Source organism: Chelon labrosus (genome assembly GCF_963514085.1).
Source record: "Chelon labrosus genome assembly, chromosome: 23".
NCBI lineage: Eukaryota > Metazoa > Chordata > Actinopteri > Mugiliformes > Mugilidae > Chelon > Chelon labrosus.
In genome coordinates, this window is record NC_140356.1 from 11824540 (window position 1) to 11843923 (window position 19384).

The window sequence follows — 19384 nt, forward strand, 5'->3', positions numbered from 1 at the left end:
ATCTGGTGCAGGGTGAAGCTGAGCTGTGGCCGTAGAGTGTGAACGTAGCCGCACTGACGTGAGTCATTCTCCTTCAGTTGAAGAAAGTGCTGCACTTAGTCTTTTAGGATCGCTCAAGACAAAATATTTTTAAAACACAAAATGTGTCAAGGTCCGTATTCGTGTGACCAGTCACAACTTAGACACAACGCTTTGTAAGACGAACTCAAAACATACGGCCTTTAAGTTTTTATGTTTTGTCTTTGTTGATTTCACCACAAAAACCCTGTCGGAGGGATTTAACATCAAACTACAGCGTATACACCAATCAGGCATAACATTATGACCACTGACAGGAGACGTAAATAACATTGACCATCTTGTGACAATTCAATGTTCTGCTGGGAAACTTCTGGACCTGGCATTTATACATGTGGATGTTACTTAGACATGTAGCACCCACCTAGACCAGACCAGGCACCCCCACCCCATAGCAATGACACTCCTTGATGGCAGCAGCCATCCCCAGTAGGATGCAGCCTGACACAGGTACACACAAAAACGCTTTAGAAACAACTCAAAAAAAACATTAAGAACAGCTCAAGGTGTTGACCTGGCCTCCAAATTCACTAGATCCCAAATTTATCAAGTATCTGAGGGATGATCCACAGAGGCCCCTCCCCTCAACCCACCCAACCCCAACCCACTAGCAACAATCTACTGCCAGACACCACAGGACACCCTCAGAAGGACCGTGTCCCATCTCCATCCACTGTTTTGGAGGCACAAGGGAGGCCTGCATAATATTAGGAAGGTGGTTATAATGATATGCCTGATTAGTGTATTAACAAATAATGTAATAAATAGGACATAACCAACAATGTACTAAAAATATAGACAAATACAGCAAAGGTAGTAGATATTGTCGACCTTTTTGTCAGTTCGCCTTGAACTGAATTAGAAGGATCAATCTATAGCTACAGTGTGAAGCCTTCATCTCCCTCCACTATCAGTGAGAGTAACACAACACCAACACTAGTGATGCATGCCTGTAGACGCTCATTTCCTTTACTTCTTTCATTCCCGATCGATGTGTCACATCCAGTAGGCCAGTACGGGAATGTCACGGACACCAGAACATCTAGATCTAGATCTTGATCTTGATGATACAGATCATTTAGGCGTGCACTAACAATTTACTTAAAATATCTGACATCAGGGAATTACCAGCAGCGACGGCCGACTCTGTCGTCACCTCGCGTATCTGGACCAGAAAGTTGTGCTTTGAACACCGCCGCGAAGGAAGGCTTCAGCTAACTGCTTAGATCAGACTGAGATGTAAAACAAGAAAAGCCTCCTGTGTGAGCGTAGATCTCCGTCGTTTCGTTTGCTTTCGTCGCTTTAGTTTTTCTTCCCGTGCACTAGTTTTTCTAACGCTCGTCAGCCAATCGGAGAGATCTGATTCAACGCGCTGAATCATTTGGAAAGCGAGGTCTGACTGGTGCCAACGGTGCAGGACGAACTGGAAATACTAGCAGCTGAACGCAGCAGCCGTTATCTGGTCATTTAGTTCGCAGCTTTAACAGCAACTAAAATCTAACAAATAACTGAAACAACAAACGGATGAGGTGTGAAATGACTCAAACTCTCAGGTTTTCTTTCACAACTGACAAACGTCACGCATGTTTGAATGTTTATTCAGATGCATCGGAGGCTAATTGGTATTAAATAGAGGTTAATTGTGCAGTGCTGTGTGTGTTTGTGTGTGTGTGTGTGCATGACTCAAAGCAAACTAGAGCGTCTTCACGTGTCTGCTTTGACTTTCAAATTGGTCAACTTCTAATCCGGCCCTCTCTGAGCAGACGACGTGGCCTGATTTCGACGCTGAAAGGAGCGACATTAAACTAATCTGAGGCTTAAGTTGTTATAAGAGTCTGTAGCTACATCAGGCGTTGCGGAGATTACGCTGGCATGTCATGGATACGGGCGGAGCGGCGTCCTCCTCCCGCCCTGTGACGAGTTAATCATACCGCTTGTCGGCTCGTAAAAACTTGACCGATCGCTCTCGTAAATCGAGGGAAACTTTCTGTGTGATGCTTTTTAATGTGGAGAATAAAGAGAAGATAGAGCGGCTTTTTTATTTTTACCACCGGTCTGTAGATCATTACAGAAACGTGTGTCTAGTAACAGAGTGGGTGAAAGATCATCATTTAAAAGCAAAAACTATTTGGAAAATCCTTTTTAGGGAGTGCACTAGTTAAAAACGAACACATCAGATTGATTGAGAGTAGTTTATGTGCGTTATCAGTGACTTTTCTCAGAGTAAATACACAGCAGGGACGTCTGCAGAGCGAAAACCGGTCTCCACCTGCTGGCGCGAACAGGAAGTAAATATTCTGAGTGGGAGAAATGGTGCAACAACATTTTAAAAACATAATGACAGGCTTGTTTTTTTTTCCCGGAAATGAAAAAAGCAAATGTTAGAGGAAAGAAAAAAAAGAAAATAAAATCATGCATTTTGCACGAATCAACCACCGTGGCTACATCACATCAAGTCCATGAAGATAAGAGGCTATGAATAGCTCAGAGATAAGAGAGCTGCTGGTGAAGGACTCCACCGCTGCAGTAAATCTACAGCCAAGAGGAAGCTATCGATCGGCTCCTTTTAGCCCGACTCTCTCTCTCACACACACTCTCCCGCTGCTCGTCTACTCTCCTAATGTATTTCCTGTTTCTCACACACACACACACACGGAGAGCGTATTAGCTCGTTGCTGGTGCTATTTAAAGATAAGAGCCTCCATCCAGCCTTCGTATCGCACCATTGACTGATAAGACAGAACCTGATTGGCCGGTATGTAAATACTAGTGGGAGCCAGGCAGATTCAAGTGGACAGCTTCACACGAGTTCAAATATGCAGCGTTTAGAGACTTGAAAGGACTTGTCGTCGAGGCTTGTTCCATGAAAACGTATTTCTCAGTAAAGATAAGACCGGAGAAGAAACGAGCGACTACAGGTGTGATCAGACGCTTTTGATAGAGGTACCATTAAAAAAAAAAAGATATAAATAGCTCAGAACGACTCAAACAAAACGCATGTAAACACTCGATGCCGTTGTTTCTCTCTCTCTCTCTCTCTCTCTGGATTAAATTAATTCTTTCTGCACACGTTTGCCTCCACGTTGGGTAAATATCAGCTGGCATGATGCGTTTCCAGGAAGGACAGACGCATGGAGGTGGCAAAACAAGTTGTTCAGACTGGTGTTTGAAGGGACGAACGAAGCCGTAATCGACGGTTCGTCTCGGTTCGTCCTCTTCGTCAGTAAAGTTGAGGGAAATCCTCCTCCTCCTCTTTCTCTTTCTGTTATATTTCCGTCACGTTCGACTGTCCCACGGCACATGTCAAAAGTCAATCTTATCAGATCATTTTTTTCAGTAAAGTTGGATTAAACATGAAAGAAGTATTGTCCGTGTAAACATGGCTGGTGTATGAGTAAGAGCTGTAACTCACTGACTTGTCGCAGCTGCGCGTGTGTGTGTGTTCATCTCGTCACAGGTGTGTGTGCAGCGCTGTGGTCACATCTGTGTTTACCCAAAGTCTTTGATATAAAACCTCTGTTAAAGCCGAAGTGTCGTCCGACCGCTCAGCACGCTAACTGAAGCGCACACGCTGTTAAACCAACACATTCGTTGTCGCCGTGACACATATATATATATATCAATTTATGGCCTCTTGTAACAGTCCAGTTAGTCGTCCCGCCTGACAAACAGACACACACAGATGAAGTGTATGCGTCGTAGGAGGAAGTGACAGGGTGGCACAGGAAGTCGGCGTGCAGCAGGGGAGCCTTATTTCCACGGTCATAAACCGAACAAAGCAGCAGCTTTAACAGCAGAATGAAATGACGCCACCGGTTGCGAGGGCTGATAAAGAGACTTGAAATGTAGTCTGGTGTAAAGTTTAGACGCTGGTTGTCCAGAGTGGAGTAATAACGTAGAGATAAACCTCCTAGATGTGAGTAGCTGCTGATAAATAGAGTTAGTAGATGTGTGTGTGTGTGCCTCCTTTAAACACTGAACTCATAAAGTGTCTATAGATGTGTGTATGTGTGAATATCTGTAAGTTAATCGTGTCTCTGCGTCCTTATGTTGACTTTGTCTCTTTGTCTCCCCCTGCAGGGCTTGAGGAACAAGCCAAAGAAGACGGGACATGTCAAACCGGATCTTATCGACGTGGACTTGGTTAGAGGTGAGGGACGAACTTTCCATCATGATAATTAGGTTAGATAACAGACGGGCTCAGAAAAAAAAAAAAGACTTTATCTGGCATCATAAAACAGACGTCGCCGTGCCAACCTCTTTGTCTCTGTTAATCCTCGCTCTGTGTCTCATATTCATCACGTTTTCAATTATTCATCCGGTCAGTTTTATCCTCACTGGGAGGACGTGGACAGAAATGAAGAGATAAACTCTGAGCTCTAACCTAACGTGACTCCAGGACGTATTAAACTCAACGTGCTTGTTTCTCAGGCTCGGCGTTCGCCAAGGCCAAACCAGAGAGCCCGTGGACGTCGCTGACCAGGAAGGGCATCGTCAGAGTCGTCTTCTTCCCGTTCTTTTATCGATGGTGGATCCAGGTCACCTCCAGAACCATCTTCCTCCTGCTGCTGGCTCTCTACCTGCTGCAAGGTCCGTGTCGTTTATGCTTCTGTCAGTACGTTGGAGACGGACGTCGCTCCAAGTCGACCGACATGATTTGAGGGATTTTTAATCTGATTGTGTAGTAAAGAGTAAATTTATTCTGTGCATGTTTGCGCCGTGTGGGGTAAAAATCAGATGACAGGTGACAAGTTTCCAGAAGGTACATAAACGTGGAGGTAGACCTTGATGTCATCTCTTCTTCTACTGAAACTAAACTGTTAGAATTTCTTCTCAAAAGCACAAAGTTCTGCTTCATTTCATTTCGTATCTTCAGTTCTTGTCTCAGTAGACCTGTTCAGTTACATCACTACTACTATTACTTATCAGTCTGGTGTGTATAAAGTTCCTTGGCGTATGCTGAGGTCTTTTTTTTTAAGAACATCGCAGACCGCCGTTCAACAGCTGCTGATCTGTTTTCCTTAAAACACACATGCACGGCGTGCTCCTGGCTCGCGCCCACGGAGCTGCACAAACACTTCTTCAAGACCAGTGAACAGTGTTTTCCACCTCCTACATCACGTTGTCCTTTTTCTCCGCTCTGAAGAAAACAGACTGTTATTTTTCGCCCCCTTCCTGCTCGCTTCCCCCCCGAATACCACGTAAAACGGCCACGCACTCACTTTGACAATACGCTAAAAACAAGTGATAACGCTGCTTTTTTTTTTCTTTGCCGCCCTGTCGCTTAGTTACACATCTGTCAGACACGGAGGAACACAAGCATCCTTTTGAATTTTAAGTTCAATATTTGGTCTACACAAACATCTGAGGGATGTTTGAGGGAGTGAAGTTAAACACACGCTGCAGGTCGGTGCAGTTTGTTCGGAAATGACTCTGAACCAAGATTTATTTCCGTGAATATTTTCACTCCGGTTATAGCCACCGGGTTAAAAGCTGTGCAGCGCAGAGAGTAAACAGTACCTCTTTAATTTCTCTTGTTTGTGTTAACACAGATGTCATTTGTCCTTGTCCCCCCCCCCCACAGTGGCAGCAGCAGTCCTGTACGTGAGCGTCCCTCAGCCTCATGGGATACCGGCCACCGAGGTGTTCGGAGCCATCTGGCTCATGCTGCTGCTGGGAACCGTCCACTGTCAGATCGTCTCCACCAGGACCCCGAAACCTGCCTCCAGCAGCGGGGGGAAGAGACGCAGGTAAGAGGGCGAGGGGGAGGACAGGACAGGACAGAAATGATACAGATATTGGAGAGACATTTAAAAAGACACGAATAAGAGGAGGAGGAGGAGGCGATAACGAGGTTATAGGAGAAAAGCAAGAGATTAAATCCTAATCTCATTAGGGAGGGAGATGCAGGAAAAGATGAGGAAAATCAGAGTGAGGATTTATTTGAGAGTGGAGGAAAGAAGATGTGGAATGAATAAACCTTGTGTTGTTGTTTTCTCTCTTTCAAGATCTCAGTCTTTTACTTAAAAGTCAAAATAGTTTATCATGGAGAGTTTTCTGGGACAATTTGCGCCGTTAAAGGATCTTTCAGATGAATTATGACTCGGTGTTACACACATGAAGTCGTCGGCCTGAAGGAAACCTCTCCAGATAAATGTTCAGGCCGTAGCGACTGAGAGTGTGTGAGAGTAGAGTAGTAGTGTGTTTACCTGCTGCTGTGTTGTGTAGTGTGTTTTTTTTTTTTTTAGAGTTTAGTGTGTGAGTTTCTCTTGGTTTGGTTTTAAAGCTCTAGTGTGTGGCTGCTTTCATCTGGTTTCGCGGTGACGTGAAGACAATTTTCAGACTCTTGAGAAGAAAATTGGGCCATGCCACAGTTTTGGAAAAGGAGGGGGGAGGGAGGGAAGGAGGGGGAGTAAGACAAGTGGTTCGTTCTTTTACGCTTTGAGAACAATTAAGAAAACGGTATTCAAGATAAGCTGATTGTGTTTGTCTGAATGTTTCTCTATTTGACTCGACACTGGTTGATCTTTTCAACCCTAAGACACAAAGAGAAAATAGTTTATGCTACACATAGAAAACATCTGTGTGCTCTTTGGTTACCTGCCTACGGAAATAAATACCCTGAGGTCACGATCCAAATGTTTAATTATTGTTACATGTTAAAATCCAAATCAGAACTTTTGTCCTACAGCTCTACTATTAACTAAACTGATCATGAGCCATTCTGCAAAACGCTGCTTTTACATTAATATCCTGCAAAAGTAGAGACTGAACCAAACATTTCTCTACATTTAACTTAGTATTAATTATCTTTCTGCTTAAGACTTTAATAAATCAATGATCACACCTGTAGATCTGATCTTACACCCTTTTCTAAAACGATCTACTTTTGCAGAATAGCGACGTAAAATAAGATTTTTGGCAGATTTGCTCTTTACCTGTATCAGCCTCTGTGTCCAGTGGGTGCCAGCTTTTTATTCTTGTACATTAAAGCACTTTCAGCTCCTGTACAAGTATAAATCTGAGCCAGGCTCCCTGTGGACACAGCGCTGTAGTTTCAAATGTCCAGGTCGCCTCTAAGTCTCTCTTCACCCTGCGTTCTTTCCAAACTAAAGGAAGTTGAGGAAGGCATCTCAGATGGAGGTGCATAGGGAAGGCGACGGGTCTAGCACTACCGATAACACACAGGAGGGGGCGCCACACTCCCACTCAGCCAGCACCACATACAGCCTGGGCGCTCTCTTCCAAGATTTCTGGCATGATATCTGTAAAGCTGGGTGTGTATTTTCCCCATCTTCTTAAAACGAGATCACGTGCAGAGACGGGGCTGGACTTCAGGTCTCCAAACGAACCGGAAAATTAGTTTACACACAAATCTGTTCATTACAAATTTACATGTTTGAACTGAAAAAACTGAACTCCAGCCTCGACTCAGATCTAACTTGGGCTCCTTTAGCTGCAACATCTTCTCCTCTCCTGTCGCTGTGAGAACGTCAACTAAAATCAAAATGAATCCTAATTGATTCCTGAATCACTCCATCACTTATGAGGAGCAGGGGGGATTTTGCAGCTAGTTTTTATGTTAATAATTTGCTGGGGGCGGGGGGGGGGGGAGCATGGGGGGGCCACGAGGCCTAACCTAAACCTGATCGATGCCTCCCCACGCTTCTACGTCAACCAGCTTTCAGCAGACTGCAGCAGCGTGGAACGTTTTATTTATTTACTTCTTCCACTGATTATCTGTCAGTCATCCGGTCGTTAATCCACTTATTTACTTTTAAACCGTTTACAATTTAAATGCTTCCTTCATTACCAGTTATACTGCATTTTACTACACACACGTTCTGTTATCATCAACACTGATTAGTACTCAGCATGAATGTTCCACGGTGTTGTTGAATGCATCCTGCTGTTGTTTAAGTCGTTGCATGTCTGCTTTTTAAGACTGATGTTAATAACTGGTCAGTGCTGTCTTTATGTTTAACTCTCTGTCTCCCTCTATGTATCGTCTTTTTTTTTTTTTTTTCCTGTCGATCTCGTTTCTTCGTTACCCCCCTAAAAGATCTAAGAAGTCCAAGCTGTCCATCGACAAGTCGACGGAGACGGACAACGGTTACGTGTCCCTGGACGGCCGGGTGACCAACCGCAGCAGTGAGGAGGGGCTCCAGCTCCACGAGCAGCGATGTGACCTGTTAAACAGAGCTGACGACGTCTGCTGGAACTCGCTGCTCCAGCCCGTACACGCTCACCCAGCCCGCAGCTCGGGGCTGCTGCTGGCCAACGGCAGCAAGGTATCGATTAAAACCTCATGACTTTAATTCATTAATGATCACAGTAGTGGACGAGCTTGAGACAGACCCTCAGAACGTCAGCTGATTTGTTTCTATGTTTTTTTAAGGAGCCCGCATCAGACGAGGCCTCCAGTGAGGAGGACCCTGAGGCGTCCTACAGCGCCCTCCGCAGGGGAGTGGAAAGAATGAACAGTGACTGTACGCTTCGCAACCGCAAGAATACACACCACAAGAAACACTACGCTGTGGAGGTAAACACGCAGAGGGACATGGTTACTTTTTAAGTAGTTTATTTATTTGAGAAACTATTTGACCCGATATTTTACTCCTGTTCTGTTCTGTCAGGACGTCCCAAAGTCCGGCACCAGCTGTAGCTCCAGATGTTCTAGTCTGAGGACTCAGGACTCGGAAAGCACTCGACACGAGTCAGAGACAGAGGACCTGATGTGGGAGGACTTCCTTCACTGTGCAGAGTGCAGATCGTCCTGCACCTCAGAGACAGGTCAGAGGAAATATCTGCACTGAACACAACCAGGACGTAGTCAGAGCAGGAATAGATTCTGTCTACTGAAGTATAACTCAAATGAACCTGTTTGAAGTAACGATAAAGAGCTGTTAATTAACACGATCACTTCTTTTCTTTAGAGGGAGAAGGAGGAGGAACATCTGTATGTCCTCCTGCGAAGAAGGAATACAGAGACGACCCTTTCCATCAGGTCTGTAGACTCTAACATTTTGAGTTAGATTTGCAGTTTTTGATTTTTAGATGTCTAAGTTATAAATAACTATTATTTATTATTTATTTGAAACTATGTTTACATGTAACATACGTCTTCTGAGCTGACGTCTAGACATGAGTTTGCTCTCTGGGTTAAACGTGTGAATTGTGTGGTTGTGCAGGGTCACTCTCCCTGGCTGCACAGCTCCAACCCCGGCCTGGAGAGAGTGAGCGCCATCGTGTGGGAGGGCAACGAGTGTAAGAAGGCTGACATGTCTGTGCTGGAGATCAGCGGCATGATCATGAACAGAGTGAGTGACGGTTTCTATGACGTTAACGTAAAGAACTGAACTACTAATGATTGAACTACACTAATGTATCTGTCTCTGTGTACAGGTGAATCTTTACACCCCTGGTATTGGTTACCAGGTCTTTGGGAACCTGGTGTCAGTAACACTTGGACTCACACCATTTGTTTACAGGTATGGTTTATGAGTAGTGGTTCATTTGTTGCTGTGATTTATAAGTATAAACATTTTACTCATTTGTAACCTCTTTGTCTCCTGCAGGCTGGCTCAGTACTGCGACTTCGATCAGCTGACCACACTCTCGGCCAGTGAGCTGCTGTCAGTGGCGCTCGGTGGCGGGTCTGGGTCAGACGTCTTGGTCATAACCATGGTAACACTCAGCTTCCTGGTGCGCGTTTGCCTTATATGGCTGTTCTTCTTCCTGCTCAGCGTAGCAGAGAGGACCTATAAACAGGTGCGGAGATGAAGGTTAATCATTGATCTACTCGGTGTGAAGCTCAGTGAACAGCATTTACCTACTATGGATGTTTATGTGCTTCAGAGGCTACTGTTTGCCAAACTGTTTGGTCACCTGACTTCGGCCCGCAGAGCCAGGAAGTCTGAAGTTCCACATTTTAGACTGAAGAAAGTTCAGAACATCAAGATGTGGCTGTCGCTACGCTCCTACCTCAAGGTACGTCGTAGTTACTTATAACTTAAGAGCTTGACTGAAAGACATGGAAAAACAAACTGAGTGAATCTGTACCGTTTTACAGAGACGGGGTCCTCAGCGCTCAGTGGACGTCATTGTGTCGTCTGCTTTCCTGCTCACTCTGTCTGTCGTCTTCATCTGCTGTGCACAGGTAATGTCTAGTGTCAGATTTATGAATTCTTTCTGACCACTAAAGCTGATCAACAATATGTAGCTCAATCACGTGTGTGATACACATCAGGTGATCAGGAGAATAAAACAGAACAGACTTGGATGCTGCATAGAGTTTTCAGGTTGTCATTAAAGGGACGTACTGATCAAAACGATGATGGCAAAGGAGAGATTTAACTATTTTACCTTTGTGTTTGGAGGTCGTGAGGCCACATGGAGCAGGGTGTTAAGGGATCTCTGATGTTTTCTTCTTAATAATGGGGTGCTGTCGAGATATTATAGTTAAACATCAGCATCTACAAAATATGTTAAAAACAAAACCATAGAGACAAACTGTTCATTTGTAATGTTTACAACATAACTTCGGTTTGTCAACATATACAGACAAAACATTTCCAGGACTAAACGGTATCAGAAGTGTTTGCTACTACAACATCATCATGTTGGGACAGTTTTATAAGGTCTTAAAAATTACTTCACTAGTAATGTGTGTGACAGAATAACTAAATATTTTCTTCAACCTGCTTGACACTGTGTTCACTGTCATCACACTGAAAGGGGATTAAAAACATTACAACATCTTTCAAATCTAAAAATCAGAGCTGACTAGTGTTGATGTTAACCTGTGAAAAAAGAAAGTTCTATGAAATACTTGTGCTACTTTTACTTGACCTACTTTTTTAAATTGCTCATTTATTGTAAATTAATGAAAGATAACATCTTTAATTTGTATAAAATGTGTCAAGGAAATTACAATAATCAATTTTGTACACTCAGCGTCTAGTTTAAAAAGTGGTGTTTACAGCTCCTAAGCTCCATTTAGCTGACAGTTGGTTCATTACTATCTCAACTAGTTTAATGTAGCTGAAACGGAAATATTCTTTGTTCGAGTAAAAGTACTCTTATTATTTAGACTACTGTAAAACATTCAGCAGCAACTATTTTTATCCTTTTGGTTTCTTGAATGTTCGGTACAAATTTCAAGCCAGTGAATTCTATTGATTAGAAGAAGAAGGCTTAGAATAAAGGTAATCAAAGTGATCTATTGTGTTTTAAAAATCCACTACAGGTACAGACAGTAGTTTTTAATTATCCCTTTTCTTAATAAAACTTAATAATCTTCTCACCTCTCTGTGTGCAGTTGCTCCACGTCCATGAAACGTTCCTGGATTGTCACTATAACTGGGAGCTGGTGATCTGGTGCTCCAGTCTGTCTCTGTTCTTGCTCAGGTTCGTCACTCTGGGCTCAGAGACCAGCAAGAAGTACAGCAACACCTCCATCCTGCTCACTGAACAGGTAAAAACACACACACACAGAAGAGAAACGCATCAACACACCAACGAGACACGTCTGCAAAACACTGACCCTCCGTGTGTCTCACAGATCAACCTGTATCTGAAGATGGAGAAGAAGCCAAACAAGAAAGAGGAGCTGACGCTGGTCAACAACGTCTTAAAACTGGCTACCAAACTGCTCAAGGTACTTCATAGAACATTAAGTTTTAATTACTAACATTTCATAATGCTCTTTTATTAGTTTCCACTGCTTCTCTTCATAAAAACGGTTCATGTCTCTCTCCAGGAGCTGGATACTCCGTTCAGGTTGTACGGTTTGACTATGAACCCTCTGCTCTACAACATCACCCAGGTGGTCATCCTCTCTGCGGTGTCAGGAGTCATATCTGACCTGCTAGGATTTAACCTGAAGGTACATTTATGCTAATGAGTTAACGAGACAGCTATCTGTATGTGAACGTACTGCGCCGTTAGTGACCAGGCTGTTGGCTAAATGACTAGCTTTAAGTGCCGTGTTGTGACTGATTAGTGCTAGTGTGTTAGCGATTAGCTCATCAAAGATGTTACTTCAACAGATGTAACTTTAGACTTACAGGAACACATTAACATAATTTAATATTTTTAGACTTAACATTTCATGAGAAGTGATTGTGTTCTTTCCTGCAAACGTAGTTAAAAAAAAAACTGTCTTGACGTCCTAATTTTGATGTTATACTTTAGGTGATCAGATTAGTTTCTAAAACCCGTTCCTCTGTTCACAGCTGTGGAAGATCAAATCCTGACAGTGAACAGCGTCGACGCTTCACTCTCTCTGACTGACTCCCCCGAACGTTCGACTCGCTGAAAGACTGAACATATCAGAGTGCTTTGACCTTCAACGTTCCCTCTTTTTGTGCAATTCACAAACTATTTATTTACCCACTCAGTGTTTTTACTTAGGATTTATTTGAATTCTAGTTTGTTTCATTTATTTTTATTTTTTTTTGTGTGTGTGTGTTCAGTGACACAACAATGATGCTCTATTTCACCTGTCTACAAAGTTAGTATTATTAAGAACGTAAATTATTAACGTGATGGTTTAGGTTCTCAGCTGCATTTGTGATTTTCTATTTTAGCTCATTTTTTCAAATTTGAAGGCAAAATATTAAGACATTGAAGGGGCAAAACTCTTTTTGCGTTTTTTTTGTGTTTTATTTTTGCTTAAACTGAAAGTTATTATTTATGTAGAGTGAGTTTCAAAACAAAAACTTGACTGACTTCAAAACCTGATCTAAAATTATATATATTAGTCCAGTGGTTTTTCTTCCAACAGAGAAGTTTAAGATGACAAGAAGTCTAATGTAAAATAAATCTGATAAGACACAGCGAACGCTTTAAATCAGAGTATTTGACCTAACAAGGACACTTTCATTTGAGGCAGAATATTATCCAATAAAAGTTAATCTACGTTTGTATCACTGCTATTTTGGTAAAGAAAGATTATTTAATTTCTCAGCATCTTAGTTTCTTCAACTCATCATACCAGCTCCTAGATGTGACTGCCTAAAACTAAATATATACATATCTGTTAGTAGATGTTAACAGTTACCGTTAAGCAGGAGAAGTTCTCACTGGGAGGGGGGGCAGGGGACGTAAACTTCCAGACAGCATCAGCACTGCAAAGAAACAATCATCCAGTTAATGGAAATAATACAACAGGTTTGTGTGTGTAAACTCTTCACCGCACACAAAATGAAAAAAGGAAGGCATAATCAATACAGAGGTGGGGATTGTGTGTAGAAATTAATATCTGCTGGAACTTCAAAGCAATTTTTTACTTTGTTTTAATTTAACTGAACCTCCAGAGGATTTATTGTGGGCATCATCTCTGCATGTAAAGCCCTTTAAAAAAACATTTTTTAGCCCAGATCTTCTATGAAAACCATGTTAGATCAGAGTCACACGTGTTTCCTCTTTCTGTTTCAACGCCGATCGGTATTATTTTGACACTGCAGCTGATTTGTAACGTGTAATAATTGCAGAAATTTCCCTTGGAGACTTTTTTTTTAGAAAAGGATAGACACTTCCAAAAAAAAAATAGATTGGTTGAACCACTGTAGCTTGAGGCCTGAATCAGTCTGCCTCGCTGGATTAGTGAACGTAACTGGCTTCAAATGCTCCTTCTCTCCCGTTGGTTGGTTACGTCCCGTGCTTCAGACCAGCCTAAAAAAGAATTTTAATTCCCGCATTCAGGCAGCTAGACGAGTGTTTAGAGTGACGGGCGTTTAATCTCAACTTCTTGAATTTTTATACGAAATGCCGACATCTCAGTCCCGGAGCTAATAAAGCCAGATAGCCAGATGTGAAGACATTTATTTTTTTTTTTTGTTAGCCCACATTTGTGTCTATACGCCGCAGTTAAAACATGTCTGTACGTGAACGAAGATATGCACTTTAAAAACAGACCTTAAATGGAAAAAAATAAGTTACATCTTGTCAAAAATGTTAGAGATTTTTTTTTTTTTGTACCTCACTTGCGTGACACAGTTTGTGTTTGTGTGTTTGACATTAAAGCGAATGCTGACTCGAAACTTAAAAAAAACAAACTGTATTGACAATTCACATTCAATTCACTGAAGTAGATCCTACATGGTACAGAACTTATGAAGCCTAGAGAAAAATATCTGACATAAACCGTCTCCTCAGTTAATGAGTTAGCATTCTGCTCGCTGAAGCTTCATTCATAAAAACGTAAGTGTAATCATCTTCAGTGTGTTGGAGCAGGAAGACCAAAGTGCTTATTTAACTGTTCGTTTGTCTCTGCTGGGAGAAGAATGTATTTGTAGCTTTATGCTTTAAATTCTATTTGTTTCCCTTTGGAAATACTTTGTATTTTTTTTTTTTTGTTTTTGTTCTTTAAGCGTTCTTTGTTAAGGCTATTTTGCTCCTCACGCTCACCAGAAAGAAGAGGCACGTTTTACTGTGTTTTTAAAGAACAAAAAAAAAAATATGTTTGAACTGTACGTATGTATGAAAGTGAATCTAGGTTAAGGACTCTGTGTTGTGATGCTGTTTTCAAAAGAGTCTAAATATTTAGATTTAGTTTTTTTTTTGTGAACTGGTCTGTCCACAAGGTCTACAATTTTATAAGAAAAATAAAAAAAATGGATGTTCAGTCTTTTTGTTCTTGTCGTTTTTCAGTATTTTAGGAAATGTTCGACATATAGACAGGTGACAAATTATACAATCAGTTAACATCCTCTCATGTTAAAGGGGAACTCCGGCGCAAAATGAACCTGGGGTTAATAACACATGTGTACCGAGTTCCACCGTTCTCTGGTATTTGTTTTCATGCATTTGTTTTGTTAGTCAAATGTGACCAGTTTTCTTGCAAACCGCTATTTAGCGTATAACGCTAGCCTTCGGGGCACACCTACACATAAAAAGAAATCGCTATTTCTATACCACTAACAAGGCTCACAATATCACCACACTTACACGGTAGCATAACTAGGGTCTCTACATGTAAACCAAAGCATTGAGAACTTTGCAAGTATACAGGCAGTTTATTAAAAGAGGAATACAGTACCGTTCGCGGCGGGCGCCATCTTGGGGAAACTGAACTCTCTTCGTTCAGTTCTTCCAGAGCCCGTCTACGGAGAGCCTTCCCACTCTCTATTAAGTCCCATTGTAACGAATTTTGGTTGCAGTTCCACCAGATTTCCACTGGGGGCGATCGCCATGAGTGCAACATGAATGGGAGTCTATGGAGCTAAACGGCTAAATGTGCCTCTTTCACCCGATTGTCGTTGAGAAATCTCAGATTTGATTGTAGGTTTTGCAAGTTCAACATGGGTTATAGGTCAAAAGTTGAATGAACGAGAACTTATGTCCTTTCGTTTTCTTACAGGTTGAGTTGTTGTTGCCCATAACACGCTAGCATTGTGCTAATGAACGCTGATTGGTCAGTGAAGGACTGATTACGACCGCTTGACGGCATCGTGGCATCCGAAGCGGGACCAGAATGTTAAGGCGGACTTTTTCGCCCAAGTTTTTTTTTTTTCGGCCCGGTCTTTTAAAACAACGAAACAGAAACTCTTCTAGCACGATTATTTACCCGTGTCAGCTGTGTTGTCCATGCCTCGAGAGAAAAGAAAGTGCAGAGCGCGAAAGCACCAAAGCAGTGACTGAAGGATTGCCGTAAAGCAGTATCTGGTCGTACGATGTGTATGACGTCATTGACATTTTAAAATACTTTTTAAAGCAAATAAGTGACTCTAAAAAATCTAACACCCAGCAATGTGTAATTTCTTTGCATCTCCTTTCAAATACAATATTCAAATTACTGCACAAAAAATTATATCCTGAGAAAAGTGGATTTTGAGGGGTACTGCTCCATAGACCGCCATTCATTCTGCACTCGTCCTGAGAGCGCCCTCATATGGAACCAGAGTGGAACTGCAACCAGTTCAGAAGCCGGAAGTTCACTGAGAGTGGAACTTCTCCCCTTATTAGACGTTCTCTGGTGTAGCTTTAATTAAATGAAAATGTGAGTGAGTCTGGCAACAGACAGTTCAGTTTCCCCAAGATGGCGCCCGCCTGGATAAGCGAGCCGGACGCGAACGGTACCGTGTTCCTTTTTTAATAAACTGCCTGTATACTTGCAAAGTTCTCAACGCTTCGGTTTACATGTAGAGACCCTAGTTATGCTACCGTGTAAGTGTGGTGATATTGTGAGCCTTGTTAGTGGTATAGAAATAGCGATTTCTTTTTATGTGTACGTGTGCCCCGAAGGCTAGCGTTATACGCTAAATAGCGGTTTGCAAGAAAACTGGTCACATTTGACTAACAAAACAAATGCATGAAAACAAATACCAGAGAACGGTCGAACTCGGTACACATGTGTTATTAACCCCAGGTTCATTTTGCGCCGGAGTTCCCCTTTAAGTGATGAACAAAACACTGAAAGCAGTAAACAGTGCAGTTTCTAAAAACTTAATAGCTTTTTTTTTTTTACTTTAATGTTTCCTAAATATTCTTGACAATAACCAGATGTTTGTTTTCTTCCTTGCTACACACATATTTAATATTTTTTATGACGCAGCAGGTGTTTCTACTTTAAATGAGTCCTTTCACTCAAATACCTTACCTTACAGAGGCATGTGGGCAACACTTGGTCTCATTTAGATCCAGGTCTGAGATTTCTGCCACAACCTGAAGACAAGTGAAGTAAACAGAATTTAGTTACATTACAGGTAACCTCAACATTAACTGAGGCTTGACTTGCATCACAAGGTAGAAATACAGCAAACATTTGCCAAATGAAACATGAGTGTAATCTGATTACTACCATCACTTATTACTACCAGTAAACCTCAGAGTCAAATATCTCAAACCAAAATTATGTTCACGGCTAAATGCATCTCAAAGTTTACATGAAATTAATTTATCCTCCTGACTACCAGGAAAAAAAAATACTGTCCAATCATTTTTTTTTCCCCCCCAAGTTTTTATTTTTAAGATATCATATAACTGATGAGAAAGAGAAAGGTACCAAAGCCCCAGCCCTTCACATGTGGTATCATTGAAAAGCCCTAAATGTCCTCTGTAGATAGCAAAATGAGTTAATTCAGTAGTATACAGTGGGTGGGAGATATTCTGGTAGTCAGGAGGTGACGTCAGGCTGCCACTCACTGGTTTTTATGTGATACTGTAGTACTAAAAAAAATCAGTTAAGGTAGATCTACCAATCTGTAATCACACCTTTAATCAAACCATGTTTTGTTAAAATTCACTCTATTGCACTTAACTCTGGAGAGTAATAGTTGTATTTCTTGGATGTAAATAAAACTAAAAAACCAAAAAGCAAATTAGCACAAACATCCCCACACATCTACTGATCTACATGTCAGACAACACGGCTGGATGAACTGGTTCGACCCTGGAGAAAAGTGACCACAAAGTTTTCACGGTACAATGACCATTCAGCCAACGAAAGCAAGTTGGATATAAACACTTCTATTTTAAAGTTTAAACCCTTTCTAACAAGTCGTCATTTTAAAAGCCATACCATGGTATACGGTGAAACTAGTGCTGAGCTAGAGCAAGAAGATGGCAGGAAGAAACAAAGACTGTCTTATATATGTTTCAGTAGACGTTAATGGGCTCTATAATCACTTGAAGCAATAACACTAGGAGAGCAACCAGTAGACATGAAAACAGACTATAGTCTGGATAAATATGTTAGCAGACAAATGTCTTAAAAATGTCTGGAGGAAAAACAAAACAAAAACAAAAACCTACTGTTTACAGTTTACATTTGCACTTTAGTCACTTTACTTATACAGTCTGTTTACATTCTCCATGGACATTTTGGATAGTCATAACATTTATGGCATGGTAACTTGTATATACTTTGTATTTTGTTCTGCCTCTGTTTTTTTTGCACCTTAAAATGTCTCTACTTGCACGTTAAGCTGCTCACTTGTGCCTTAAATTGCCCCCCAGGCACAAATAAAGTTTTCTGAATCTGAATCTTAATACCCAGTGGGCAATCTGTGAAGGCGTTCAGTCTATGGGATTCAGAAATTAACTTGTAACTTTTATAAACCTTTCACAAATAGAATAAATGTTTCTCTGTTTAAAAGGCTCTTTATTAACTTCTCTAGGTCAGTCCAACTTTTACCTTTTTTTTTTTTACATTTTCACAAATTAAATATTAGTTTTAGTTTAGTTAATAAAAGTGTGGGTTTCAGACACCATTAAAACTAAAATATCTTAAACTATTTTACAGAAGTAAAAGTCAAAGACACTGAGGATATTTGGCTGAGAGCTGCTACGTCAGTTCCATTAGCATTAACGGTCCAATCAGAGGCTAACTTCAGAAGCTAACGTTCGCTAACCCTAACCTGTAATTGTGTGGCTAACTACACACAGATATCAATGCTACGGTTGTAAATAAAATGTGGTAGGCGACATGCAACACTGACTTAACTATATGTGTGTTAACAACTTGAAGTGACATAGTACTGAGCAGCTTCCCCGCATTTATCCCAAATATAACCCCAATAACGTCTGTTAGCGCGATGCTAACCAAGCCAGGAGCAGTTAATCAGTTTTCAACAACCAACTGAACCTTAGTCGAGTACGTTACCGAGAAAGTAACGTAATTGTAACGATGGCAAAACGCTAATTATCGTTATAAAGCTGCCTAAAACTGTTGTTTTATCAGAAAATAGTGCATGCTTTATGTATTCCCAACACCTGTTGGAACAGTGATTTAGAAAGAACTCACCTGGAGGAGGCCTTCGCCAAGCCGCCATACCGTCACTTTCTTGGTTGTATCCTCCTCTTTCTTAAAGTTCCCGCTTCAGACGAATACCCACACTCCTCCTCAATTAACTGAAACGTTTCTTATCGTTTTATTCTAAAAAGTTTCTTGTTAAATGCTAAAGTTCTGTCCATTGCACTCCTGAGCCGTTGGGCGTTCCAGCGTAGTTGGCACGCCACCATTTTTGTCAACGGCTAAAACAAACAAGCTGAACACAGATGATGACCTGTCAATCAGACGTCAACCGCCCGTGGTGCGTTTCAAACCCGGAAGTGATTTTTTTATTTTAAAATTAATTATTTTTTCTTGTTGTTATTTAAGTTATATAAATCTTTTTTGTTTTTTTGGTCTTATTTACCAAAGCTGAAAAATAATATAAAAACAAAACAGGTTTTCAAATTAAAAAAAAAAAAAAAAAAAAAAAACGGTGCAAGACATATCGTACAAAAAGATTTAAACCGATGGGGAATCCAAGACTTTTCAACAAATGCTGCTTTTTGTTTATTTGTTTTAGCTAAGGGT

General features: G+C 41.3%; 1 protein-coding gene across 2 annotated transcripts in view; it reads left to right on the forward strand.

Moving 5' to 3' along the window:
- LOC311508663 (protein PHTF2) overlaps positions 1 to 13158 on the forward strand; it is a 39537-nt gene extending 26379 nt beyond the window's left edge. The window contains exons 5-21 of one of the 2 annotated variants that reach the window (XM_084573557.1): positions 4159 to 4228; positions 4510 to 4668; positions 5663 to 5828; positions 7194 to 7355; positions 8141 to 8369; positions 8477 to 8620; positions 8715 to 8871; positions 9015 to 9085; positions 9270 to 9398; positions 9484 to 9569; positions 9657 to 9849; positions 9937 to 10068; positions 10151 to 10237; positions 11399 to 11554; positions 11642 to 11737; positions 11840 to 11965; positions 12315 to 13158. In XM_084573557.1, coding sequence (XP_084429683.1) covers positions 4159 to 4228; positions 4510 to 4668; positions 5663 to 5828; positions 7194 to 7355; positions 8141 to 8369; positions 8477 to 8620; positions 8715 to 8871; positions 9015 to 9085; positions 9270 to 9398; positions 9484 to 9569; positions 9657 to 9849; positions 9937 to 10068; positions 10151 to 10237; positions 11399 to 11554; positions 11642 to 11737; positions 11840 to 11965; positions 12315 to 12335 — 2184 coding nt within the window. In that variant the 3' untranslated portion in view covers positions 12336 to 13158. The remainder of the gene's footprint in view (positions 1 to 4158; positions 4229 to 4509; positions 4669 to 5662; positions 5829 to 7193; positions 7356 to 8140; positions 8370 to 8476; positions 8621 to 8714; positions 8872 to 9014; positions 9086 to 9269; positions 9399 to 9483; positions 9570 to 9656; positions 9850 to 9936; positions 10069 to 10150; positions 10238 to 11398; positions 11555 to 11641; positions 11738 to 11839; positions 11966 to 12314) is intronic. The other variant, XM_084573558.1, reaches the window with a different exon arrangement.
- Positions 13159 to 19384: the final 6226 nt, after the last annotated feature.